This window comes from Astyanax mexicanus, chromosome 24 (assembly GCF_023375975.1).
Source record: "Astyanax mexicanus isolate ESR-SI-001 chromosome 24, AstMex3_surface, whole genome shotgun sequence".
Lineage (NCBI taxonomy): Eukaryota > Metazoa > Chordata > Actinopteri > Characiformes > Acestrorhamphidae > Astyanax > Astyanax mexicanus.
The window spans coordinates 12,435,001-12,462,642 of NC_064431.1; the positions used below are offsets into that span (position 1 = coordinate 12,435,001).

Here is a 27,642-nt window from a genome sequence, read left to right on the forward strand (position 1 = left end):
CCCTGGCCTGAGAAGCAGCCAAAAGGCCCATGGTCACTCTGGAGAAGCTGCAGAAATCCACAACTTAGGTGGGAGAATCTGTATACAGGACAACTATCAGAAGTCATGTGCTCAACAAATCTGGCCTTTACAGAAGAGTGTCAAGAAAAAATCACTGTTACAAGAAACATATGAATTGCTGTTTGCAGTCGCAGCAGTGGAAGAAGGTTCTGTGGTCAGATGAGACCAACATTGAACTTTCTGTCCTAAATACAAAGCGCTATGTGTGGCAGAAACTCTGAACTCTAACTCATGCTAAACACATCATCCGCACTGTGAAACATGGTGGTGGCAGCATCATGGAGCTAAATACGGGGCAATTCTGGAAGAAAACCTGTTGAAGGCAACAAAAGACCTGAGACTGGGAAGGAGATTCACCCTCCAGCAAGACAATGACCCTAAACATACAGCCAGAGCTACAGTGGAATGGTTTAGATCAAATAATATTCATGTGTTAGAATAGTCCAGTCTTAAATCGCATTGAGCGTCTGTGGCAAGACGTGAAATCTGCAGTTCACAGACGCTCCATCCAACTTGGCTGAGCTTGAGCTGTTTTATAAAGAAGAATGGGCAAAAATCTCAGTCTCTAGATGTGCAAAGCACTTACAGTTGTAATTGCAGTGAATGTTGGCTCTACTAAGAATTGATATATCACACTATTCAGATTTTTATTTGGTAAAAATTTTGAAAAACATGTATCATTTTAGTTCCATTTCACACTTATGCAAAATTTAAGTTTGTGGGTGACAAAATGTTTAAGGTGACAAAATGTGGAAAATTCAAGGGGTATGAATACTTTTAAAAGCCACTTTATATATAATTGTTTTGGGAAACCTACATATTCATTGTTTCTTTTTAAATCAATGGTATTAAAAGAGTTTATTATGCTTTTGTTGGAGTAACTGTCTCTACTGTCCAGGAAAGAAGGCTTCCTACTAGATTTTGTAGCGTTGCAGTGAGGATTTGATTGCATTCGGCAACAAGGACAATGTAAGTAAGGTCAGGATGGATCTCAAATAAGGTTAACCCAAAAAAAAGGAAAAAATAATCACGGGATTAAACCTGTGTTATCAGTCGTGGTCCAATACACTACCGCTGCCCCAACTACTGAATTGGGACACAGCCCGGAAAAAATGCTCTTTTGAGGAGAGAGGGAGTCCAAGATTGAAAAAAAACGAAAATGGGCAGAAACAAAAGTCACGCCGAGCCGAGAAATAGACAGGGGAGGGATATAAACAATCGCCGGAGAAGTGTTTTATTTTTTTCTCACAATAGTTCAAATAATATCACAGGCTAGATGTTTCAAGCGGCCAACTGCTGACCCCTGCTCTACACTAATCACAAATATATTCAGTCACTTACATCACCAGTAGCGTTGATAGTTATGACCTGACGGGCCATGGTCTGAATCTCACTCATACTGGCCACCTGGTCCACAGTGACCTGTGATAAATAAATACATATTCAGTGTACATATTTAAAATACCACAAGATATCCTATCATACTAAAGTAGTGTAACACTTAAGAGTACAGCAGAGTTACATTAATTAACATGTGTAAAATAATTATTAATTGACACTAGTAAAGGCATTAATTATTACACATTTTAAGCATTACAATTTTACAGTGGTTAATAAGATTTAGTGTTAGTTAATAATTAGTTGAAACATTACTAAACCATTTAACAATGTTTATTACTGTTGTTGTAAATACTGTAATTGTTACAATTATTGTAAAGTTTTTCCAAAATGTTTTATTTTAGGTTTTATTTTCTTAAGTAGGCCAAACACTATATGAGCATTTTCAATTCAAAAGAACTGAAAAAATTAAATTACAATTAAATAACAAAAGCATTAGAAAAACAAACAAACAATATAAGATTTAATTAAGAAGAACTAGAATAATTCAGAATAAAAGAATAAGTGGACAAGCTAAAATTTAAAGCCGTCAAATAAGTTTTTAAAATGAAAACGAACACAAAAATAAAATAAAAATTTAGAGGACTAAAAACTGAAGTAGCTAAAAATAACACTAAGCTTATAAAGAAAGTAAACATTGGACATCAAATAAAAAACATAAAAAAGGATAAAATAAATAAAAAGGTAGAAGGCCAAAGGTAAAACATAAAATTAAATAAATAAAAGGACAAAAAACAATTAAAAGGCTAAAAGGTAAAACATAAAATCGTTGCTGATAATTTCATAGAATCATGGATGAGATATAAGATGGCATATGGCCAGAGAGCGAGTTATAAATAAATATAAGTCAGTGTTTCCCATCGAGCAGTTAGACAGGACCAGCCTACTTTTTGGTACAGTCTGCAGTGGTGAGAGCTGTAAGGGTCACCAGTAATGAACATCAGAGCAGAATGAAAGATTGTCTTAACCAGTGTAAATAATAATCAGTAAAAACTTTATGTCATTAGAACTGTTAATTAATGTACCCTTATTGTAAAGTGTTAGCAATTTTTTTGTTTCACATACTGTAAATGTTTCTAAAAATTAATATTAGACATACAGTAAGCTTCTATCATGTAATATTGGTAGAAAATACATTTCTGAATCTGAACTGGGTCTAGTGTTTGGATCACGGGAACATCTATTAAAAACACAGAGTAAACTCACGGCTGCCTGGGAGAACATGTGGTGGCGGAGGAGCTCCTGGAGTTTGTGCCTGGCCTGCAGGAGATAGACATGAATTCTGAATTATCTGGATTGAGGTAAAGAGAGCATGTTAATGAAAACAAAATTACATCAGTGAGCATGTATATCAGACTGCCGTCTCGGAACCGGTCCACTGCTTTATTGGTCGGGATGAAAACTGTCAGAGGCCCTGGACCTGTGAGCGGCATGGGAGCTCCACAGTTCTGTAAAAGTGTAACAGTGGAAAAGATCATATTATAAAACTTTAAGCAACATAATATCAATATGATTTACAATGCTTCAGACCCCAGGAGGGTGAGGGCCGAAACACGCCCCCTCCAATACGTGTGAAGTCAGACTCTGGTTCTTTTTTCAACTGCTGCCAATCAATAAAGTATCACTAAGCAGCCAGCACACTGGGAGGTGCAGGAGCCCCTTGTGCATCAGCATCAAAACAGGATTTTTTTTAGGACACTGATGAATGACCTCCATTCTAAAGTCGCATGACACCGGGGAGGGAAGATGGCTAATTGGGCACAATTTGGCCGTTTTCACTTAGGGGGTGTACTTTGTTTCCAGCGGTTTAGACATTAATGGCTGTGTGTTGAGTTATTTTGAGGGCACAGCGAATTTACATTGTGTTATAAAAGCTGTACACTGACTACTTTACATTGTATCAATCTGCCATATCGTCATTGTTGTTCCATGAAAAGATAAAATAAAATATTTACATAAATGTGAGGGGTTTACTAACTTTTGTAAGATGCTATAGCTTTATATGTCCAGGTAATGGCTCAAAAGAAGACAAAAAACTGCATATCTGAATTAATCTAATGGGAAAATAAATGGCTGGAACTTAAAAAAGGAAAAGAGTGTGTGATTGAGACTGAATACCTCAGTCATCTAAAATCATCTCAGCACTAGAATAAAAAGACACCTACGTCTACCAGTGAGAGAAATCGATTGAATCGGCCATCTTCTGTGATGATTTCTCGAATGGTCTTGGAAGAAAACTGCAGATTAATAAGAGATAAGAATTAGAACATGGAAGATCAGACACTGACTTGTCAGTTTCAACCTTTAGAAGCACAGTTATCACCACCATCATCAAAATCTAAGAAACTGAAGGCCAGATTCATACCTCAGTGCTGCTGGATGTGTCTATATTTGCTAATGTTAATGCCTTGTTGATGATGTGTATAATTCCATTGGCCGCAGGGATATCAGTCTGAATAATCGTATACAGAGTGTCCGGATCCTTCTTTGAGATGAATTGCTGAAAACACAGACAACAGTAGAGTAAATTATTATGCACACACAGAATTGATAACTTTCTGTAAAACAAAGCTAAGTATTTCGAATAATTAGTCAAACAATGTCATCATTATTAAATCAATTAATTTTAATGAATTAAGGAGCTCTAGATGCATAAAAATGTAATAAAATAAATATCCACATTTTTGTCGTATTAAAGTTTTCATTTATTTTAAAAGCGACAGTCAGAATAATCATATAAAGTACTCTTATGATTAAATAATTCCCACTAATCCTATAATTACTGTGTAAACAAAAATTTTTATCTACATTTTTGCTGATTTACCTTATTTGTCTTAAATATGATCTCTTCTCCTCCATAAGTCCAGAAGTCTCGGCCCTCCAGGTCATTGTAAAGGTGCTGGCCGAGGATGAGGTGATGTTTACATATGGCTCCAGCTGTGGGCTGGTGGTTAAGCTTGTGCGCGGATATCTGAAGTAAATTTTAACACATAAAAATTTACAACCTGAAGAAGTGACTGAAGAAGTCAAAAGCACTCTTGGAAGAAAGCAGAGAAGAGTTTATTCAGGAATGCAGAAGTGTAGGTAGATCTAAATAATCTGTTAATGAGGTCCTGAAACCAGTAGCTATTTCAACAGGACAATGCTCATCTACATACTGCTGCCGTCTCAAAAGCCTGCCTTAAAGACACAGAGACTACGCCACGGGCTGCGACACTGCCAGACCTATCCCTGATTTAAACTGTGTGGGATGCTATTGGACGCGCTATCACCACTCAAATCAAATCAAATCTGCAGGCACTGCGTGAGAGTTTTCGAGTTGCATGGGATGGATTATCACAGGCACCATTAGGAATCTTTACAACTCCACAACGAGACCTCTGGCATGTTGCCGCGTTACACCTGCATCACACACTACTATGTGTAGCTTAATAAAATAAGAGAATAAGAGATTCTCTTCTCAGTCTCAGTTTTTTTCCTGGTAACTTTTATCTTCCTTGCAAATATCATTGCAACCGTACATTTCCTATAACTATAATAATAATAAAAAAAATAATAAGCTCAATAATATGTAATGTGCCCTGTAATAATTGTTAATGAGTGAGAGATGCTGTAAGTAACGTATACTAAAATATAAAAAATGTGTTTCAAAACATTTTCAATCACAGTATACAGCAGTCAAACAACATGACCACATTGTTTCCACACCCACTGATAATTTAGGACTTTTTGTAGTTATATATCGCATTTTTTGCACTATGAAGTGCACCGGATTATAAGGCACATTATGCGACACAAGTAAGGAACAGGGGTGTTGCCATGTTTTCCTTCCAATTCTTCAGGTCTCACCAATGGGCTAAACTAAATAAACAAAACTGTAAGTCTTAAAAAAAAATAAAAATTATTTTAAAGTCAAACATGCACTGTATTTTTTCTCCGGAAAAATGTTTATTAGGGTGAGTAAAGCTCTTCCGTTTATCTATAGTAAGCTTAGATCTGCAGATTTTCACTAAGGCTAGCTGCTGTAGTGGCTAATGCCACCCAATAGCTCTACACTGAGGGACCCTGAGTGTTCCGGTAAGCCAGGCCAATAGTTCATAGTAAACTCCTGTATAACGCTGTACTTCAGCTGAGTGGCTTTACCTCTCGTTACAACCGGTAAAATCATACATAACATGCTGCTATCAGGACGCTGCTATCAGGACGCTGCTATCAGGACGCTGCTATCAGGACGCTGCTATCAGGACGCTGCCCTCGGGACGCTGCCTACAGGATGCTGCCCACTGGATGCTGCCCATAGGATTCTGCCCCCGAGACACTGCCCACAGGACGCTGCCTACAGGATGCTGCTCACAGGATGCTGCCTACAGGATGCTGCTCACAGGATGCTGCTCACAGGATGCTGCCTACAGGATGCTTCTCAGAAGAATATGGCTTACAGGACGCTGTTGGCAGACTATTCTTGGATAAGCAGTGATACTGAGGTGTTTAAAAACTCCAGCAGCACTGCTGTGTCTGATACACTCTAACCAATCAGCACAACACACACTAAAACACCATACATCACCACCATCCCAGTGTTACTCAGTGCTGAGAATGACAGAGTGAAGCAGTCTGTAATTTGATCAGCGGAGCTGACAATACTAAATAGTATTAAGAAAGAAGGAGATGGTCATAAAGTTCTGCCAGATCGGTGAACACTGATACTGAATTATTATGCAGTTCTAAGATTTACCATACAGTAACAGATCTGCTATTTATGTTTAGCTCACTTGTGACGTATCCGCCGGAACAAGGGCTGTAAATGGGCCGTGCTTTCTCAGAACCAGCTCACAGCCTTTTTCTGCAAGGAAAAAAAACATACTTTCAGCTTTGCTTTGATCTCTTCCCATCAGATAACACCAGTCCACTCGTCTGAGATCTGGAGAGCAGATGAAAGACTCATGCGGAAAACTCAGAATCCCTACCGAAGAGTCCCACAGTTCCTGTGAGCTTCCCAGCCTGGCTGCCCTCTCTGTCCAGCTCCAGAACCCGCTCCATGATGGTACCATAGCACCGCTTCCCATCCCTTATCTGCTGACGACTGCACTGGCACCTGAAAAGAAAAAATACTTTAATTTAGAGACGAGGCCTTCAGGAAACTCCTACATACCTCAGGCCTTCTGATAGGCACTGAAGCAAAACCTCTGAATTAAAGCACAGTTCACTTTTTTGCCACTTTATTGGATCTCTAATGATGATAAGGATCAAACACCACACTACTAACTAATCCTATACTATATTTATACTACCCCAAATATAATGCAGTTATTTTATATGGTTATATTCCTACGTAACATTCCCATCATTACTGTGAAGATCAAGATCATAATATTGCTAACAGGAAATCACTAGTGATATAGTGCCTGTTATACTAATATACTGAGGCTTGAGTTCAATGTTAAGCTAAGCTAAAGGCGTTGCCATGTGGGTCAGCCAAACCTTATCGTGTTCTTTCTTATTTCTATTTCCAAAATTCTTGGTGCAGGAAACAATATTCACTGCTCTTTGGCTTGATCTGTAATTTCTAAAAAAAAAAAAGTTATACTTTTAATAGTTACAGAGTTTCCTCCCGGCTGCTGCTTTCTTCCAGTAAACGTCTGTTAGGTTACCTCCTCCTCCTGCTGCACTTATACAGTGCCTCCTAGTGGAGGTTTTGATTTAGAACTCTATAGAACATAACAACGTCTCCTAGCTTTGCCAAACAATTCACATAAATCAATCCAGACTGTGCTCCTACATAGTTCCCCAATAGTGGAACAAACCAGGCTGCAAACCGATTAATTGATTGCTAAAAATCCCCCCCTCCTCTTTTTTTAAACATAATATGATTTTTTCAGTTTTATTTTTTTATTTTTACAGTACACTATTGTTTTTACAATTCTTAAATGTTTTTTTTGTTTGTTTTAGTTTATTTGTTTTCTGTTAAGGCCCTGGCATTTTACTGTTTAACATGCCAGGCTGTGTTAGGACAGCCTTACCAACCTCAAATTCTGAATCCAAGATGTCTGCCCTGCATACACATCAGCAGTATTAAAAACAGTCATATTGTACAGTTTAATATCACTAGTAGTAAACATAACTGATTTGGTAAGAGAAATGGTTGTATTGGTATTCATTGGAAGGACTCAATTGTTAATCCAGTCATCTGGCTTCTAAGATAAACGGAATTTAGCATTGCTCTTTAAAATCAATATAATTAGCCATTATGTCTAAGCATACATGTCAAAATAAGTATTATAAAGGATTATTAATGTTTATGAAAGCCTTATAAATAGTGATACAACTGAATTGTAATAAAATTCTTGATTACATAATTAATTTAATGTAAAAGGCACTGGCTACCATAAAAATAGTATTTTGTTACATAAATCATCCCAGAAAAACAAGGCTAGTGAAAATGGTGGTATAAAAAGGCAGACGATGACCTGGCTATTCCGTCTTGGCCTGTTTCACATCGAGCATTCCTGTGGCATGTGTTCATGGTGCAGGCAGATTTTAGAGTGCAGCCAGCAGCAGGGTTGGATCCTTCCATTCCACTTATACACACACATTTAGCCTGGTGGGAAAACAGGCACATCCTTTAAACAACACGTTACACAGGCCCATTAGTGTACTAATACCACTCTAAACACAGAAGATGATACAGCTTACTAAATAAAAAACTGTCCATATGTCAAATATAATGTATTTTACTCCAATCTTGGATGTACAGAGTGCATTATTAATATCATGACATGCCGGATCATTAAGTGCGTTTACATGAACAGTCATTTTTTAGATTACTGCAGCTCAATCTGATTTTTCTAATTGTCATATGCAGTAAACAGCATGCTCAGATTTCTTAGATTGTTGTAGGATCTGAAATAAGATCAAGAAATCTGTATTTTAGCTCAAGCATGTGCACCTGAGGATGTAAATTAGCTGTTTGGATTAATGACAACAACTACTCAATCAAATTCCTCATTTTTGGCAACTTTTTAAAACAAGAGTTACAATTAGAATTTCTAATGACAGTAATAATTTTTTTAAATGATTAAGCAATTCCTCAACTAATTATTAATTGACACTAATTATGGCATTATTAAACATAACTACATTTTAATGCCCCAAATTGTTGTAAATAACAACAATTTGAGACATAGATATACTGTACTGTATGCACCTTCTATAGATTTCTTCATTTCTTTATTGATTTTTTTTCTACATTGATAAATTACATATATTACTATTAAATCCAACTCACTGTGCATGTTAACATGTTGTGTTCAATAAAACCATGCAAACATATAATTGTTTGTGTGGTATTAGTTGAAGCAGACTGTGTTTGTCAATAGTTGTGATTTAGATAAAGATCAGAATACATTTAATAATCAAATTTATGCAGAATTCCAAGTAATCCCAAAGGGTTCACATACTTTTTCTTGCAACTGTATTATTAGTAAAGTATCTTATGCTGACCCTGCCGACTGACCTATAAATTGAGTACAATCACTATGAAACCCAAAGCTCACCTTGCCTGGGCCTGCATACTGACACACTGTAGAGTTAGCAGGGCAGCCGCCGTTATTCTGAGAGCAGCGGTTGATGGGGGTGCAGGATTTGCCATTCCCCTCGTACCCTTCTTTACACTTGCACTGAAACTGTCCCGCACCAACGTACGAACACTCAGCGTTTACATCACATGTGTTTGGTGAACAGATGCCTGAAAACAAGCCAAAAAGATGTTCAAATAAAAATAAAAAATTACTACTAAGAACTGGTTAGGCTTAGGTTTAGGTTAATTGTTGTACCAGTTCTAAAGGGCTCTGTTAGAACACTGAAGAGTCTGTGAAGTGTGGGGTTTAAAGGTCTGTATTAGCATAATGATGGTTCAGCAGTGCAGGTATTGTAGTCCCCCCAAAAATGATATCGTTCTGGCTCAACTCAGCTGTTAATGAGGAGACCGGTCACTGACCGATGTGTGAATGAGAAATTTCTTAACACCAATTATGGAGCCTGTTCTGGGAGAAAGTTCCGCCCTTGAGGAGAAAGAGCCAATCAGATTGCTGGTTTTGCAGAGCGCGGAGGAGTCAGTGTGCTATAGTGGGGAAGCAAGACTATGCATACAGGATATATAAGTAATTCCTAAAGAGTATTAATAGTGTAGGTCCCTTCCGACTAATAATTATGAATTATTTTTTTCAATCATTTGTTTGTGTGTCATAAAAGATAAAAGAACAATTTATAATCAAGTAATTTGTTTACATTGTTACATTTATACATGAAATCTATACTGTTTTGCATACTTTATTGAGGAATGGATTTACTGATAGAATATGTCTGGTCCTCATGATACTATTTTTAGGACACCAACAGTCATTTTGCTAAATTTCTGCAACCTTTGTTAAATTTTAAATCCACTGAATATAAAAAAATATATATATCAGGAAACTTATTGAAAAAAATATATATATATTTTTTGCTGCTGTGTTTGTCGTTAGCAACTGGCTCTGGTCATTATGTGCTCTTTCACTTGGTTTAGGCTTTAGTTTTAGATGCCTGCTTAGAAATGTCCTGCAGTTCGCAGCAGCTTTACTGACCCGAGTTGTCTCCTCATTGGGTGCTAGCTTTACACACGAGATCAGTGATGAAAGCAATGCATCACAACAATAACAATATACTGGAATAAAAATGGCTTTTGGGTTATCTAACGTTTATATCAACTGCTGCCAAAAATCTCTATGAAAGGTAAAGTTACATTTTTTTTCATAAAAGGACACCATCATAAGAAGTGCTTTCTGTAGAAAAAATTAAAAGCGCAGGACCCAATGCTACTACTACTACTACTACTAATAACAATAATAATAATAATAATAATAATAATAATAACCAAATCTGTTATATTATTTTAAATACTAGGTGATTACTGATCAGTTTTTGTTATATATGTATATAATTCAGACATTGCACGCATCATTTTCTTCTAACAACAGTAAATGTAATGTGGAGTAACATGTTTAGGTTGTAAAGTGACCTTTAGTTGGATGTAACTAACAACAAACAGAAGTGTTTATTTGTGATTAAAAGTAATTCCACAAATGTTGTTCGAAGTCGCTGTATGGTGGGCTTTGATTCATTTTAGCAAATGTGCCCCCAATATCAAACCCGCTCCTATGCCCTTGTTTGTATTTTTAAAGCAACATAGGTTATAATAAATTTAAAACACAACTGTATTGTTGTACCACAACATTCAGCCACAGAGTAGGCGTATGATATATGAGTATTTAAGTAAAAACTAGGCCATTGTCACACCTTGGGCTCCATTCACATTTCCATCCTGAAGTGACTCAAATCTGATTTTTTGCTCAATGTGGCCCAGATCTGATTTTTTCTAATCAGATTTGAGTCAGTTTCATAAGTGGTTCTACACTGAATCCATATCCGATCCATGGACATGCTACATGAATGTGAACTGTCAAATCGGAATGCGCTACATGCTTCTCTCTCGTACCCATACATCTCTGCAAAAACAGCAAAAGCAAGCCGCCTGGTCTTTTTTCTCCTCCTCAACCTGAGCATGTTCTTCAGATGAGCTGTGTGCTCTTCACCCGAGCAAAATATGCTCCACATATGAGCTGCTAACGCATCTATTTCCCTTTGTAAAGCTACAAGTCTTTCTGTCATGCTAAGCCCCACCCAGTCATTAGTATTTCCACCTGTCCTGTTTATTACCTCACCCCCTCATTTCCAACCCCACATGTTCTAAGTCTCCCAGTGTAAATGTTACAGTACATAATGTACGAGTGACTGAGGATGCAGCAAAAAAGAACAAAGTTTAAAGCAGACAACAAACACTAAGACTAATAAAAAAGACTATAAATAAAGGACTAATAAGAAGTCTAATAACAAACAAAGAAACAAAGAAACAAAAGATATTAAACTAGACACTTTGCATACAAAAACACGGCAGGACTATAGATCAAACAAATATCAATCAAACATCTATCATTCAAATCATTCTGTTAAGTCATATTACTCATTTAAGAACAGTACCTGTGCAGATCTGTCCAATCTTCTTAAAGCCAGGAAGACATTCACACACAGCACTGTCCCCCTCACCTTTACAGTATGAGTACAGAGTGCATTTGGAGCAGGCGGTAGTAACTGCACACAGAGGAAAAACAATGCTAATATTTTAATCATGTACAGGAATAATTACTACATATTAACATAATCTACTGCAGTAAATAGGAAATGTGATTACTCTTATGTATCATTTGGTCATACATAGTTTATGTGGTCAAGTTAAAATACTACTAATGTAACCCATAAAGAAGGTTTGCAGAAGTTTGAATACCCCGGTCATAATAAAAAGATGAAAAAAATAATCAATTACCTTTGTCACACTTTGGGCCTGAATATGGTGGTTGACAGTAACACTGTCCATCCCCATCTGGACCTGAATTACACTGTCCATTCACACAACTGCACTCTAAAGCAGAAGAAAAAAAACATACCGTCAGCATAAAAACTCCTTATATATGTACACCCATACATAACATAACATAAATAATGATCATGGTATTAATGTTATTGCTATAAAATACTTAAGTAAGGTCAGTTAAAAGAGTATAGACTTTAGTTCAATTTTAATAGAAAAAAGTATTTTATACTTTTCAGATCAGCCATTATTTTATCATCAGTATTTCATATACAGTGGCAATAAAAAAAAAAAAAAAAAACTTTAGAATTTCATCCAAGTCAAGGTTATTAATATAGTAAACAAAATATTGGTTATATGACTAAATAATTCAGAAATTATGCAGGCTGTCTTTTAAAAACTGACCTGATTGACAGTTCTCCCCGTAGGCATTTGTGTTGGTACACTTGTGGCAAGCAAAATCTGTGAAGCCTTCCTGAAAACACATTAGGTAACACAATCAGGATGTAGAGTGAGCCTCACATTAATGATACTGGATTAAAATCACATTGGAACAGTTTGTAAAGAACATATAGTGTACTTGTTATACAGTGGTATGAAAAAGTTTGAGGACTGAGATAGCCATTTAAGAACACTGTACTTATTCCTCTGCATGAATGCCTTTTTAGATGTTGAGCAGTGTTTAGGGTCTTTGTCGTATCCAGCCCCTGCACAGGCGAACATTGTTCTCAAGAATCTGCTGATATTGACTGAAATCCACACAACCTTCAACTTTAACAAGATTCCCAGTACCTGCACTGATCACACAGCCCCACAGCATGTTAGAACCACCTCCAGATTTTACTGTGGGGAGCAGTAAAGTGATTGTCTTGGAATGCTGTGTTCTTTTTCTGCCCTGCATACTGCCCTCCAAATAACTCAATTTTAAATTCATCAGTCCACAGCACTTTATTCCAAAATGAAGCTGGCTTTAGCATACCTCAAGTGCTTAATAGTTGAACGATGCACAGTATCTCCATCTGCAGCAAGATGATGATGTAGATATTTGGAGCTGGTCTGTGGGTTAAATATGACTGTTCTCACCATCCTTCTCCTCTGATTATCTGAGATTTTTCTTGGCCACCACTTCAGGCCTTAACTAAAACTGTGCCTGTGGTCTTCCATTTCCTCACTATGATCCTCACAGTGCAAACTTACAGCTGAAATCTCTGAGACATCCTTCCCCTAAACCATGATGTTGAACAATCTTTGTTTTCAGGTCAGTTGAGAGTTTTGTTTTGATGCTCCCATGCTGTCACTCGTCAGAGAAGATACAATGAGGAGAAAAACTTACAATTGGCACCTTAACCCTTTCTCATTATTGAACTGGTTCCTGATATGCAATTTTAAGTGGTTGTTTATGTTTTGCTTAGTAACTCCTATTGTATCACAGGATGTTTTCTATTGGGGTGCTAGGTGTTTGCGGATTCAGGGGGTTGCTATGGTGTCCCAGGTGGCTGTTGTACATGCAGCCGAAAGACATAAGGGGTGCATGTATAGCCTTTATTGCTATAAAAATGCCATGTGGAAACTACACCACATTGACGAAAGTATCAACTCGCCTGCATTTGGTGATGCAAGGCTTGGATGCAGCTACTCAGCAATGAAAACCCATTCCATAAATCTGAAGGCCATGTGAAGTTTGGAGGTCTGTAGTGATTTACTCTGCAGAAAGTTGATGACCTCAGTACACTATTTAACATTGACAGAGTGAGTTACTTTTGTCCCCAGTCACTTTCACTTTGTTATAATAGCACTGACATTTGGCTGTGGAACATTAAGCACTAAGGAAATTTTACGACTAAATGTGTTTCAGTAATGTTTGTAGAAGCCATTCATATGTCTAGATGCTTTCTAACACCTGTGGCCATGGAAGTGATTGAAACCTGAGTTTAATGATTTGTATGGTTAAGCGGATACTTATATCATCGCTGTCCAATGAAAAACATTTATCTCCAAAACTTTACTGGAGAGAGAAAAACCTTGTAAACTTTCAATGGAAGTCAATGTAAAAATAATTAATTTCAGGTCATTTTGAAGAGTTTGTATTGATCCGTTGATCAAGATCTTTTGGCACAGTGTAAGATTATGTAGTAAACTAAAAATCGACAAAAATGGAGATAAGTGTTTTTCATAGGACAGCGATGATATATAGCATAATCAAGTAAAAAAGAGTATATCTGGATTTGTATTTATTATTGTACTTTTAATGTTATTTTAATACATTTTTTTTATTAACTCACAAAAATACACATACCTCTCACTGTATATGAAACAGCGAGTATATAATAGAAATTAACATTGTAAACTGAAATACCTCACAGGCACAGGTGCCATTTCCTGAAGCCCCCTCTGAACAGGCACCATGCCAATTACACATCTTTCCAGACCAGCTGGGACAGGCTGCAGAAACACAATTAATCAATGAATCCAGCTGTTAGCGCTGTGTAAATCAGTTTATATAAAAGAGGTTCAGTACTCACGCAAACACAAGGGTCCCCAGAAACCAGGGCAGCATCTCTTTGTGCTGGTGACCTTCTCGCAAGACCGTGAGCAACCGGGTAGCTCCAGTAGACGGTCACCAATTTCCACCGTGTACCTGGAAACCACATTAATGAACCTTGGGCATCAACAAACTGGTCTTAAACTGGTTCAATGGTTGTCCTTACTTGGACCACTTTTGGTGAGTATTCTCAAACCTTTTGTCCAGACCTGATCTATTGTCTAAACTTCTCTACAGGGACTGGACAAGTTGTGGGAATGTGTGCATTTGTCATTAACCCTTGTGTGGTGTTCATATTTTTGTTACTCATTTACTTTGTTACTTGTATTTAATTCAGCAAAATTAAGCAATTTTACATTAAAATGCTTTACACATGCTCGCTTCACCTAAATTGCAAGCAATATAAACAGCTTACATGGTTAATATTTGCACTTTACCTTTCTTATGTTACATTTCTTTCAAAAAGTGCTACTCTTTTTTATTAGTTTTTTAATAAAATGTAAAAGAAAATGAATTAAACTCAAGATATGAGTAGAAAATGTGTTTAGTTTCAAATTTACAAATGAAGCAATGTTTATTAGCCCTTGGCCAAACATACTGTATGTAATATAAATGTTTGGGGGGGGGGGGGGGGGGTGGTGTACAGTGTGTGTTTATTGAAAATGTGTTTTGATATATGTTTTTCACAAAAAATGAGCCAATGCCAATGAGTTTGAGTTAGAAAAAATATATTTTTAGTATCATTTGATGACAAATGAAAACGGGTCCCACAGACCCGAACACCACACAAGGGTTAATCACTGCACCTTAAAGTAGCTGAATTATGCATTTATTAGAAGGGCTTTCCACCAACAGCTTGGACATTAGACAAAAACAGTATCTCAAATCAGGGGTGTGGCAATAAATTTCAGGATATAATGGTTTCTGAAGGATCTACACAATAGATCCTTTTTTGTCATGAAAAACAAGAACACATTTATTGGCTGCATATGAAGTAGACTTTAAAAAGGGACAGCCTAAGAGTGTCTTCAAATGCACCTGGACTGAGTGGGGGTAGTGAGGGTTAATGGCCTTTTTCAAGGACCCAAAATTGTCAGCTTGTCCAACTTGGGAATGGAACCGACAACCCTGTCATCATCATCCTGGTGCTTTAACTGCTAAGCCACCGATGCCCCTAAAAGACACCTGAATGAGCCAGCACTACACTGATGATGAAGCAGCATGACCTGGGATTTAACTTTGCACTTTTCTACATAGTGTCAGTGTTCTAGTCTGCAAAGGCACTTTGGAGCCCAGTGATCCACAGATGTTGGACACTAGATGCTAAAGTTGTTTAAAGATCGTCAGGATAGTGTTTTGTTTGGATAGTGTCAATGAAAAAGTGTAGGTGAACAGGCAAATCTTTAGATGCTCTTTTTAAATCAATGGGATGGGCAACTAAGCCACAATGAAGGAATGAAGCATTAAACATGCTTGCCCAAATTATTATATTTATATTAAGACTGGTTGCCTTTTTGAAAGGTGGGGTGTCCAGTCTTATCATTTCATTCCACTGGTTTGATGCAGATAAGACTAGACACCCTAAGTGTATTGTGTTGATTTATGTACCGGCATTCAACATTCGTTGTGGTCTTCCTGAAACCGGGTGGGCAAACAATGGAAGGTGCTGCAGCGCAGGACGTACACAGTGTCGAGTGCTGGATGGTGCGAGGTTCATCGCAGCGATTGGACCCAGCCTAAAACAGATGCCACAGGCACCAAAACCAAAAAATAAGCATGCAAGCATGGTGAAAGCTGGTATCCTACCAAAGTTCAACTTCACTGGGTGCATAGAAAGCAAGTGCAAGTTTGAACGGTACAATAAGGCTGCTAGTTACTGTGTTATAGTAGAAAGTCAGTGGACAACTTACCTCGCTTTGTAAACTACATGGTACCATAAGTCCCAGAACCAGGAGATAAAGCATGACTGCTTCCTGAGACCAAGCACCGTTCATTCTGGGTGCTCCTGATGTCTTCCAAGATAAGCCAAATGAAAGAAAACCCAACCTCCTTCAGGATTAGCCTTAATCACAATTGAGTCATGAGGCAGAAAGTTCTGGTCCACCTCCAACCTTTAATTCTTCACTTGCTTTCGGGGAACAGCATGCCAGCAAGCTCCACATTGAAAGAGGGAAGCCGTGCCTGTCGTTCTACCCCACACCAGTTTCAAAGCAGAGGAGTCAGAGAAAATTATCTTTTCCTGACAGGAAAATGGACGGATTTCCTCTGCTGAATCGCCCCCATGACTGTTAGGAAATCCGTGCTTGTCAGCTGACCACTCTGCAAGGTTCAGCGAAATTCGGAAAAAGAAACAAAACTATTCAGTGGCAATCAGCAAATAAAAGGTGTCACAGCTAACAAGTGCAGGATGCCAACTGTAGGATCATCCCAACTTTTTACTGAGGTATACAGCAGCTAAACCTACGCTCTTAAATACAATGGTAAAGGTACCGGAATGGAACAGAACCACTTCTAGCCACATAAAGAACATCATTTTTTTGGGTACTCACCTGGCAGATTAGTAAAACACTTGGCTATATGAACTAAAGTATTGGGACACCTGCTCATTCATTGTTTCTTATGAATGAAGAATATAAAAAAGAATTTATCGTGCTTGGATGGGTTTATTCTGTCTCTACTGTGCAGGGACAGAAGATTTTCTACTAGAATTTGTAGCAGCTCTGATACGAATGTTTGCATTTAGCAACAAGAACATTGGTGAGGTCAGTAAGGGTAAATGGCCTGTTGGAATGCTGGATTAGCATAGCTACTTTATGATCAGTGTCCACAACAGCAGCTACTTTAGACTCGGTTTACTTTAAAAATGATACAACTTTAAATCATTTCATATGAACTGAAAAGATATTATAAACATGGAAAAAATAACTCTTAAAAGTGGGCTTGTCAGAATAAGGTGGCCATTACAATAGACAAAAACAGGACTGATCTGGTAGCTAGCTAACTGAGTGGTATGTTTCAGTAAAAAAAATTATCTTCCTTAAGTTGAGCTGAGGCTAAATCTACCACTAGAGCAGGGGTGTCCAAACTACGGCCCGCGGGCCATTTGTGGCCCGTTTCCTTTTTTGGTGCGGCCTGCACGGTATTTTAGAAATAGAATGAAAGTTGGCCCGCTGTTAAGCAGGTTTTTATAATGTGAGATTCAAAGTTTGAATGCTAGGTGTCAGAAACGGGCCAAAGAGTCGGAGAGAGTGCGCATTTCTAGCGCAGAAAAACGGGGCAAAACAAGAGTCTAAAAGCGGAGAGGGTGCGCATTTCTAGTGCAGAAAAACGGGCCAAAGAGTCTAAAAGCGGAGAGGGTGCGCATTTCTAGCGCAGAAAAACGGGGCAAAAGAGTCTAAAAGCGGAGAGGGTACGCATTTCTAGCGCAGAAAAACGGGGCAAAACAAGAGTCTAAAAGCGGAGAGGGTGCACATTTCTAGCGCAGAAAAACGGGCCAAAGAGTCTAAAAGCGGAGAGAGTGCGCATTTCTAGCGCAGAAAAACGGGGCAAAACAAGAGTCTAAAAGCGCAGAGGGTGCACATTTCTAGCGCAGAAAAACAGGTCCAAAGAGTCTAAAAGTTGCCGTAATTAAGGAGTTTAATATTAAGAGACATCATGAAATTAAACATCAATTTGAAAAATCTTAGTTTACACAACACTGTCAAAGATAAAGATAGTAAGTCAAGTAAAATGGTATGTAAATGAAATAATCAGGAAAATTTATTATTTAAAGTGGTATATTTCATTAATTGTTTTATTACAGAGTCTGTGGCCTGTGACTTCAAATATATTTCTCCTTCTGGCCCCCAACAAAAAAAGTTTAGACACCCCTGCACTAGAGCTAACATAAATGTTTTTTTCAGTTTCTACACATAAAAAGCGACTGTTAAGTGATATTTTTTACTATTTATCATTGTTTAATATTGTTTACACTGAATTGTAGTTTATGGTGTATTCTTCAACAAAAATACTGAGCCAGGTAGCAGCTAGCTATCTAACAATAGCAAATCATCATAAATAATCAAATTATTTAATTAGTCGTACTTTATTCCAACTGTCTAAATTAATATAATAATATTACCTGTTATGAGATGCTGCATTTTGCAACGGTATTTGTCAAATCAAATCAAATCAAATTTATTTGTTTAGCGCTTTTTACAACTGATGTTGTCGCAAAGCAGCTTTACAGAAATGCGATCGCAGCACAGAGAATCAGACAAAAATACAGAGCCCCCCAGTGAGCAAGAAGAGAAGGAAAAACTCCCTCAGAGCTAGAGCAAAAATTATTCTTCCCTTAAAATAACTCAATATACAGCCATTAATGTCTAAACCACCGGAAACAAAAGTGAGTACACTTGAAACACGTGAAAATTCTTAAAGTCACATTGTTTTCTAAAACCTGCCTTAACTCTCCTGTTCATGGAGTTTACCAGAGCTTCACAGGTTGCCACTGGAATGCTTCTCTACTCCTCCGTGAAGACATCACGGAGCTGCCGGATATTTGAGACTTTGTGCTCCTCCACCTTCCGCTTGAGGATGCCCCAAAGATGTTCTATTGGGTTAAAGTCTGGAGACATGCTTGGCCAGTCCAGTACCTTTGCTCTCAGCCTCTTAAATAACGTATGGTCGTCTTAGAGGGTTGTTTTGGGTTATTATCATACTGAAATACTGCCCTGCGACCCAGTTTCTGGAGGAAGGAGATCATGCTCTGCTTCATTATTTCTCAGTACATATTGGAGTTCATGTGTCCCTCAATAAAATGTAACTCCCCAACACCTGCTGCACTCATGCAGCCCCAGACCATGGCATTCCCACCACCATGCTTGACTGTAGGCAACACAAACTTATCTTTGTTCTCCTCACCGGATTGCTGCCACACATGCGTAAGACCATCTGAACCAAACAAATTAAGCTTGGTCTCATCAGACCATAGAACACGGTTCCAGTGGTCCATGCCATTTGTTGACAAGTCTTCAGCAAACTGTTTGCAGGCTTTCTTGTGTAAAGACTTCAGAAGAGTCTCCCTTCTGGGGTGACAGCCATGCAGACCAATTTGACGTAGTGTCCAGCATATGGTCTGAGCACTAAAAGGCTGACCTCCCACCTCTTCAATCTCTGAACAATAACGACTCTAAAATGTATGTGAATGCCTTTTTTAATGAATCATCCAATTTTTCAAAATTAATGTTGAAGTGTCCTACTATAATCTTTATTACTACATACTGCTAAATCTGCAACAAAATCACTAAATTCTTTTAAGAATTCTACATAGGGCCCTGGTGGTCTGTAGATATGAAAGAAAATGCTGGATTAATTATACTGGTATAAAGGTGTTCAAAAGAAGTAAAATGATCATAGTGTTTCTGATTGCTAACTAAGGTATTTTGAAAAAGTATGCAGACCCCACCTCCTCTACCGGACAATCTCAGATTGTGAATATAATTATAGCCTGCAGGGGTGGCTTCATTTAATGCCAGTAGGCTGGTCACTACAAAAAAATGTATGACAAAAGTATGACAAAAAATAAAAAACAACAGAAATCTGTAAGGGGGCAAACACTTTTTTATGGCTCTGTTTCTATAAATAATAATATCCATTTGTTTTTGCAAATTAACCCTTCAGATCAATTTAGAAGGACTCCTGAACTCACACAATTAAAGTGGCAACAACCTTGACACCATGCCAGCATAAAGGCCTGTATGATGGTGCTCTTCTGACACCAGCAATCCTACCGGCAATTCCAGACCTCATTCTTTCCATGTATTCTGATGGTTGATCAAAACATGTGAACCTGCTGGATCAGACACATAATGTTCAGCACTGCTGCCACATAAATGGATGATTAGATAAATGAATGAATGTATTGGTGTACAGGTCAACATAAAGAATGGCATAAAGTAATAAAATATGTAATCAATAATCAAAAAAGGATTGCTATCAATGGCAAAATAACAGAACCGCCCCAGAAAATCTCAGAACACTTTCAGGGGGTTGTTTATATATAAAGTCATGATAGCCCATGATAGCCCTACTACCATGCCACCCCCCTGCAGTGAGAGTTGATGAGTTGAATCGTAGAGGCCTCCAAAGTTTTTCTGACCCTTTTCTAATTACTCATTTCACAAGATACTAAAGAAACACATTTATTGCTGGTTTGCAAAAAAACACCACATCTGTGGCCTGTCACCAGAAGCGAACATCGCTGTGTCATCAGAATCATACCGTCCTTTCCTGGCATTGTTTTACACATATTTCAATAATGTCCCACTCCCATTTACGAGAATTCTGAAAGCAAAAAATATAATTCAGTCAGCTAAAAAGTAAGTCACATTTAAGGTCACATTTAGTTTACACCTTTAAGTAGCACCACTTGACATTGCTGGTCATGATATCAGTCAGGGGTACTTCATATCTCCACTATTATTATATGTATTACTGTAACTGAACAAAACTTGAAAAACTTGTGTTTTTGAGTGTTTCTACATTTATAACATGTTTTTTATCATTATTTTGAACTACAATATTCTCAAGTTTTTGTTAATTTACTTAATTTAACACACATGCATGTTTTTTTATGTTTGAGAATGTGCAGTACGGTGCATTGTACAGAAAGATTACATTCTGAAAAACAAACAAAAACATTACCACATGTGCCCAAAGATTTTGCATAAGATTTCATTTTTTGTTTTATTAAGTTTCATTATGTTTATATTTAGCAAATGAAAAAAAATACATTGTTGTAATTGCAACTAATTTGAAAAAAAAATATATATATACATATATTGTTATATTATGTTATTATATATTACATTATAAATAATATAACAAGTAATATGCAGTACCAGTCAAGTCTGAACACACATTCTCATTAATATTTGCTCTTTATTTGTATTATTTGCTACACTGCGATTAATATTAAAGATATGTGTGGGCAAAGTTGGCATGAGAAAAGCAAAAGATTCTACGTTAAAGAAAAAAGTATGGAACATATTTTGGCTTGTTTAACAAATTTTTGTTTATTACATCATGGCATATTCGTTCCTTCCTATCATCATAAAGAAGAATATTGTTTTAGAATAAAATTGATTTAAGTAATTTGTGTTCTTTAATTTTTTTCACCACCAATTTTACGTATTTACTATTACAGAATAAGTGCTCCATTGTCAATTGGCTGATACTCCATATAGGGCACTATTTCTGTAATAGGGAGCGATTCTGAGTGCAGTGCCAATAAAATCCAGCTCAGATGGAGGTTTGTTAAACAAAGCCTGACGGGCGCCGAGTGGTCCAGCGGTCTAAAGCGCTGCCACTATGAGCAGGAGGTCGCCGGTTCGAACCCCAGCTCATGCAGCTTTGCCATCAAGCTGCCGGCGTCAGAGGGAGCAAAATTGGCCCTGCTCCCTCTGGGTGGGTAGATGGCGCTCTTTCCCCACATCACTATGGTGATGTCTGCAGCACAGGGCGTCTGTGAGCTGATGTACCAGAGCCGAGCCGCTGTGCTTTCCTCCAAGCGCGCTGGCTGCTCGGTAATGCTGCATTGGCAGCAGCTCGAAAAGAAGCGGTGGCTGACTTCACATGTATCGGAGGAAGCATGTGTTAGTCTTCACCCTCCTGGTGTGTTGAGGTATCACTGGTGATAGGGGGAGTCCTAATGAATGGGTTGGGTAATTGGCTGTGTAAATTGGGGAGAAAATGGGAAAAATTAGAAATAAAATTATAAAAAAAAAAAAAAAACAAAGCCTGACGGACATTAATAATTTATCTCTAAACTCTTCAACCCGAAAATAAAACACACACACACACACACACACAGAGCTCAGAGAACATCTCTGTGCGCTCTGACCTCTTAACACAGCACACACACGGCCTGTCCCACAATAACAGGAAACGATGAGGTCAAACTAACAAAGCCAATGCTGGTCCCTCTAACACAACACAACATGCCCACAGTTTCCTATTATTCCCACTTTACTACCTCAGAGATCCACACAAAAAAGTCTGATCTGACTGAATCTGATCAAAAAGAATCTGATCAAACTCTGATCTGACCTGAGCATGATCTGACTAGTTGAATCAGATTTATTCAGATCAGATTCAGTCAGATTAGACTCAAATCTGATCTAACTGAACCTGACCTGAGTGAAACTAAACTAAGGAAACCCAATCTCATTTCTCTTTTGTACCCCTACTCTTTGTTTTTTTAATGTGTAACCCTTCCCCGGATTAAATCTTCTCCTTAAGAATTGGGAGAACCCTGCAACCCTCCAAATACTAGTTACTGAGATGAACTACTAGCATTTTTTTATGCTTGTTTTGAGGAAAATGGCCATAAAACATTGAAACTACATGTTAAACTATGGTAATGTTGTGGTTATCGTAATTTTTAAGGAAACTGCTTTTGTGCCGCCATCTTTCCAGTAATTCTCCTCCGTTTTTTGGTCTGATCTGAATCTAATGTGACTTCTGATCTGACCAAATTGGATCTGATTGAATCACACAAACCCAACAGACAGTTCTGCTAGAATTTCCCAGGCCTGAGGTTGTCATGGTGTACACAGAAGCAGGATGTAATACTGATTAATGTTTCTTGTGACTTCAGAAACAGAGTATAAACACATTTGGGGTCATTCAGGTTGTTCTGTCTAAGCCTGGTTTGTAGCAGGGGCGTCACCTGGCCTGGCAGCCAGGAATCGTTTCGCTTAGCTCAGCTGTGCTATTAATGAGGAGACAGGCCACTGACCGCTGTGTGAACGAAAAATCTCTTAACGTTATCACGGAGACAGTTTAAAGATAAAGTTCCGCCTTTCAGGAGAAACAGCCAATCAGCTTGCTGGTTTTGCTAACTAACTAACTTTATGCTTTAACGTTGACAGCCCTAATATATATATTACAACCACTGATTATCTGGTTATCCGCAAATTTATATTATTTAAATACTGTACCGATTTCCCAAAACACAGTATCATTTTTAAACATAAATTAGCATCCGGAGTTCGAGATCCCAATTGGCCCTGCTCCTCTGAGTGGGTAGACAATGTACATAAAGAACACATAGCTTTTGCATTAACCACATTTATTCATAAAAGTCATTCATAAAAGTGCATGTTCAGTTCAGAATTCCCGCTGTGAAATAATCTCAAAGTGTTGCACCTAAACACACTGAACCACAATATCCTGTAAACACATTGTTTTCCATTTGTGGGATGTGCAACCTGGAGATATAGACAGTACAACTCAAAATAACTTCTAAAAGTCTTTAAAACACTAAAGTAAAATCAGCTAAGAAAAGCTTTTGTCCAAAAAAGTATATATTTACTTAATTATGATTAAAATACAATAATAATAATAATAATATGAATACTGTCTGAAACGTAAAATAATACACAGAATTCACTTTGTTCTTTTCAGTCATTTACATGTTGTTTGTGGATTGTGCACAGCAGCAGATAAATAAGACAATAAGAAAGCAGCGAAGAAAAGACGAGTCAAAGTTCGAAGCCTGATATAAAAGAAAACATTACACTCATGTGGACTCTAGACACAACTTCCCAGGATGCATCCGTATTTAAGGAATTACAAAACAAAAGAGTAAAAAATTAGCCAACATATTCACATGTGTAGGTGTGTGTGAGTCTATGTATGTGCACATTATCACTGTCATAACCAACCCAGCATTGTCAAACAGTAAATTTATACAAAAATCATAATTTTAAAATGTTTAGCGTCAATGTAACAAGATTTTTTTTTTTTAGAAAATAAAGGTGGCAAATCAGGTTCTTGGCACAAAATCACAGAAGAACCACTTTGAGAAGCACTTAAACTAACTTTTCAGTTGTGAGGTTTGTAAATGAGAGGTAAAGAATCTAAGAAGACGGGACAAATGAGGACAAGACAAGTTCATACCTCCTTGGATACATATAAAGTCAGCTTGGCTCTTTTTAACTGCCAGTAATAAATGCAGCATTACTAGAAGACATTACAGTGCACTCAGAAGAAAGCGCTGAATCCTCAGCTCTGATACATCAGGTAATAGATGCCTGTGCCGGCCAGCATCACAATAGTATCTATGAGGGGAGAGAGCACAATATACGGTACTGACCCAGAGAAAGAGCATGAGGGCCAACCGTACTCTCTCAGACTCCAGCCGCTGATGACAAAGCAGCAAGACAATGGTCTGATCTACATTTTTGCTCTGTACCTATTACATATATTGCGGAAGTTAGGTTGAAGCAATACTATGAGCCATCTGCAGGGGTCTTTGTAGACCAAATGTTTGTTCATCAAAAGTCTCAAAAATAAAAAAGGAGCTACAAACATACCACTGCACTCGGCCTTCTGAAATCCTCGTTTGCCCATATTTTGGGTTCTATGTCTAAGCTGCATTTCTATATGGCCGAAATGAATGGGCGTTTTTTTTTTTTTTTATTCACCTCAAACTCTGAACCCCAAATATGGGCATAAACCATAAACCGGCTACAAAATGATTACATGACTGCAGTGGTCTATGGTTTAAAATGCAATGATATAGAAAATCAATGACATTAGTTCTTTAAGGAACTAGAGATGAAATAGAGATGTAGGAGGTATGTTAGGTGTTGGGTTGGGTGTGGCTAAGGCTATGTTCAGACTGCAAGCAAAAAAATTTGTTTCTTAGATCAGATGTGTTGAGCTGACTGTCAGCAGTATTGTGGTCAAAGTGACCACACTCGTATCTGCATGGGTTGCTGTGGTATCGATGTTGGCAAAACTTTAGGCGCTCTTCTCATTTTGGATTTGATGTTTTTGTGACTTAAAACAGCACCCAGGCTGTAATGCTTTTGACTATGATTGGAATCTGACTGGAATCGCATTTCAAACCACCTTCAAATGTGGTTTGGATTCAACTGGATCCCAAATCGTGTTTTGTGTGGTTTCTGGCTGTCCAGACTATCAAAAATCAATCTGGATACAATCTAGGTACACCAAAATGAGATTTGGGTTGGCAGTCTGATCATAGCCTTAGACGTTTGCCAAACAGAGATGTTTTAGTATAAGTTACAACCTTTTAGGTCTAAAGAACTGATCAACCGAACTGAAGAACATCAACTGATGTTTAAAGGTTCTTTCCGCTTCAAAACTGGTTCTATATCAAAGTAAAAAGTGGTTCTTTGTGGCATCGATAAAGGAACCATTTGTAGCATCTTAATTTATTAGAATTTTGTATATAAAAGTGTAAACCAGGAACATTTCTATTGTTACAACAGCGATGATGTGACAGTGTGTTATGTGTGTGGTATGTGCATTGGTTGGGGGAGATCTAAATGTTACTGTTCCTCCCTTTTTGTACTGCATGATTTAAAAAAAAAAAAAAAAAACACACAAAGAACATGAGCTCCAAATATGCTTTACCCAGTAAGCTCCACTGGAAGCTCACGGCTGCACAGCGCCTCCCACTGGCGGGCCAGCAGTGAAATCAGCCGCTCCCTGCTCTCAGCCCCCGGCACAAAGATGCACCACTGGACCTCGCTCTCAGCCCCGCCGTTCCCCTGCACCCTGTCCCCCTTCGCCTGCTCTTCTGCAAAGTGGTCCATGGTAAGATGGCACAGGAGGTCCGGGCCAGGAACGTCGTCAAACACCAGAGTGAGCGCCTGAGGATACGTCTGGTATCCCATGAGCACGCGGTCCAGGTCACGTATCCGCCGGGCATCAGTCAGGCAGTACTTGTCCCTCTGTGGCGGCTCCTTGGCGAATTCGGGCAGTGGGTAGCTGATGTAGTCCTCGTCCAGCAGGAAGACGTCCGTGCTGGTCAGGATGAGGGTCTTGGGCTGCAGCTGGTGCTGGTGTTGCTTATCAGATGAAGGGCCCGGAGCGGTCCGCACCTGGAACACCAGCACGTAGAAGAGGATATTGAAGGATTGAGCAGATCCCTGAGGGCCCTTTCTCTCCGCCACAATGAAGGTGAGGTCTCCAATCTCCTCCTCGCTCGGGTACACAAACTTCACCTTGCTGGAGTGAACCAGTTCATAATTCACCATTTTACCTGGTTTGAAAGAAAGAAGCATGGTGATTGGCATGCTTAGCATGGTGATGCATTCTAGGGCTGTGGTATTGGCCATATCCTGGTGATATGATCTTTATTACGATACAGGGCTTATAATTCAGAACATCACAATATAATTTGACACTGTAATCAAGGAAATATACTGTGATGGTTTATTAAATCGTATCCAATCCTACAATATAATAGTACCAGTGAAAAATTTGGACACACCCACTCATTCAATGTTTTTATTTTAAATTTGTAAATCCAGATTATGAAGGAACACATAAGGAATCATGTAGCAGTTCCTGGGGCTGGTAACTCTCATAAACTTTGTTTTCTTTCCTGGACGGTCCTGATGAGAGCCAGTTTAATCTTAACATTTTAGACAGTCTTAAGTCTTACTTTCAAAGTTCTTGAATTTTTGACCTTCATTTATATTATTTTTTACTTAATTGAGTAGTTTTTGCCATAGTATGAATTAGAACATTACTCCGATTGAGCTGTTCACTGTATACCAACTCTACTCTTCACAACTTTACAACTGATACTCTTAAACACATTAAAAGGCAAGAAATTCAATTAATTACCTCTTGATAAGTTCAGCCCAGCTGTTAACTGAAAGCCTGAATTCCAGTTGACTCTACCTCATAAAACTGACTGAGAAAATGCCAAGAAATGCAAAGCTGTCAACTAAACAAGAGACGCTAATATTATGTACTTTTATATATATTCCATGTTTTTCCTCATAGTTTGGATGATTTTAGTATTAATCTACATGGCAGAACTTTTAAAATAATGGAAAAAAAAACACTGAAATCAAGGTGAGTCCAAACTTCTGTCCAAACCTGTACCTGTCTCCAGAGCCACTGTCAACAACACATGCGGGTACATGTAACACTGGTAGGGCGCAAACTTTGAAGGTGCTCTTGAGGGAGAAGATTGCATATTGTCTAAATATGTGTATCGGCTAAATATTCAGCTGCAGATTTTCAAACCTTTAGCTTTTAGGTGTTTTCTTACATACAATTTCAAAACAAAATGCAATCCAAGATTCATGTGTTATTACCGTTTACACATTTTGTCTGCTTTCCATAGAGGAGGGTTTTCTATAGCTCAGAT

The 27,642-nt window shown here is 38.1% G+C and overlaps 2 protein-coding genes across 3 annotated transcripts in view; both read right to left on the minus strand.

Annotated features, from left to right (window-relative positions):
- Positions 1-16,674, minus strand: part of stab1 (stabilin 1) — an 82,382-nt gene extending 65,708 nt beyond the window's left edge. Inside the window, exons 1-17 of one of the 2 annotated variants that reach the window (XM_049471631.1) lie at positions 16,373-16,670; positions 16,071-16,198; positions 14,443-14,558; positions 14,277-14,362; positions 12,326-12,395; positions 11,876-11,971; positions 11,533-11,643; positions 9,012-9,202; positions 7,926-8,056; positions 6,426-6,553; positions 6,231-6,301; positions 4,283-4,429; positions 3,824-3,958; positions 3,624-3,695; positions 2,793-2,906; positions 2,665-2,718; positions 1,402-1,482 (exon numbers count right to left, since the gene is read on the minus strand). In XM_049471631.1, coding sequence (XP_049327588.1) covers positions 1,402-1,482; positions 2,665-2,718; positions 2,793-2,906; positions 3,624-3,695; positions 3,824-3,958; positions 4,283-4,429; positions 6,231-6,301; positions 6,426-6,553; positions 7,926-8,056; positions 9,012-9,202; positions 11,533-11,643; positions 11,876-11,971; positions 12,326-12,395; positions 14,277-14,362; positions 14,443-14,558; positions 16,071-16,198; positions 16,373-16,456 — 1,815 coding nt within the window. In that variant the 5' untranslated portion in view covers positions 16,457-16,670. Of the gene's footprint in view, positions 1-1,401; positions 1,483-2,664; positions 2,719-2,792; positions 2,907-3,623; positions 3,696-3,823; positions 3,959-4,282; positions 4,430-6,230; positions 6,302-6,425; positions 6,554-7,925; positions 8,057-9,011; positions 9,203-11,532; positions 11,644-11,875; positions 11,972-12,325; positions 12,396-14,276; positions 14,363-14,442; positions 14,559-16,070; positions 16,199-16,372 lie in introns of both variants that reach the window. The other variant, XM_049471632.1, reaches the window with a different exon arrangement.
- A 6,883-nt stretch (positions 16,675-23,557) lies between these two features.
- nisch (nischarin) overlaps positions 23,558-27,642 on the minus strand; it is a 32,818-nt gene continuing 28,733 nt past the window's right edge. The window contains exon 21 of the mRNA XM_007229590.4: positions 23,558-26,520. Within this exon, the coding sequence (XP_007229652.3) occupies positions 25,886-26,520 (635 nt within the window). The 3' untranslated portion in view covers positions 23,558-25,885. The remainder of the gene's footprint in view (positions 26,521-27,642) is intronic.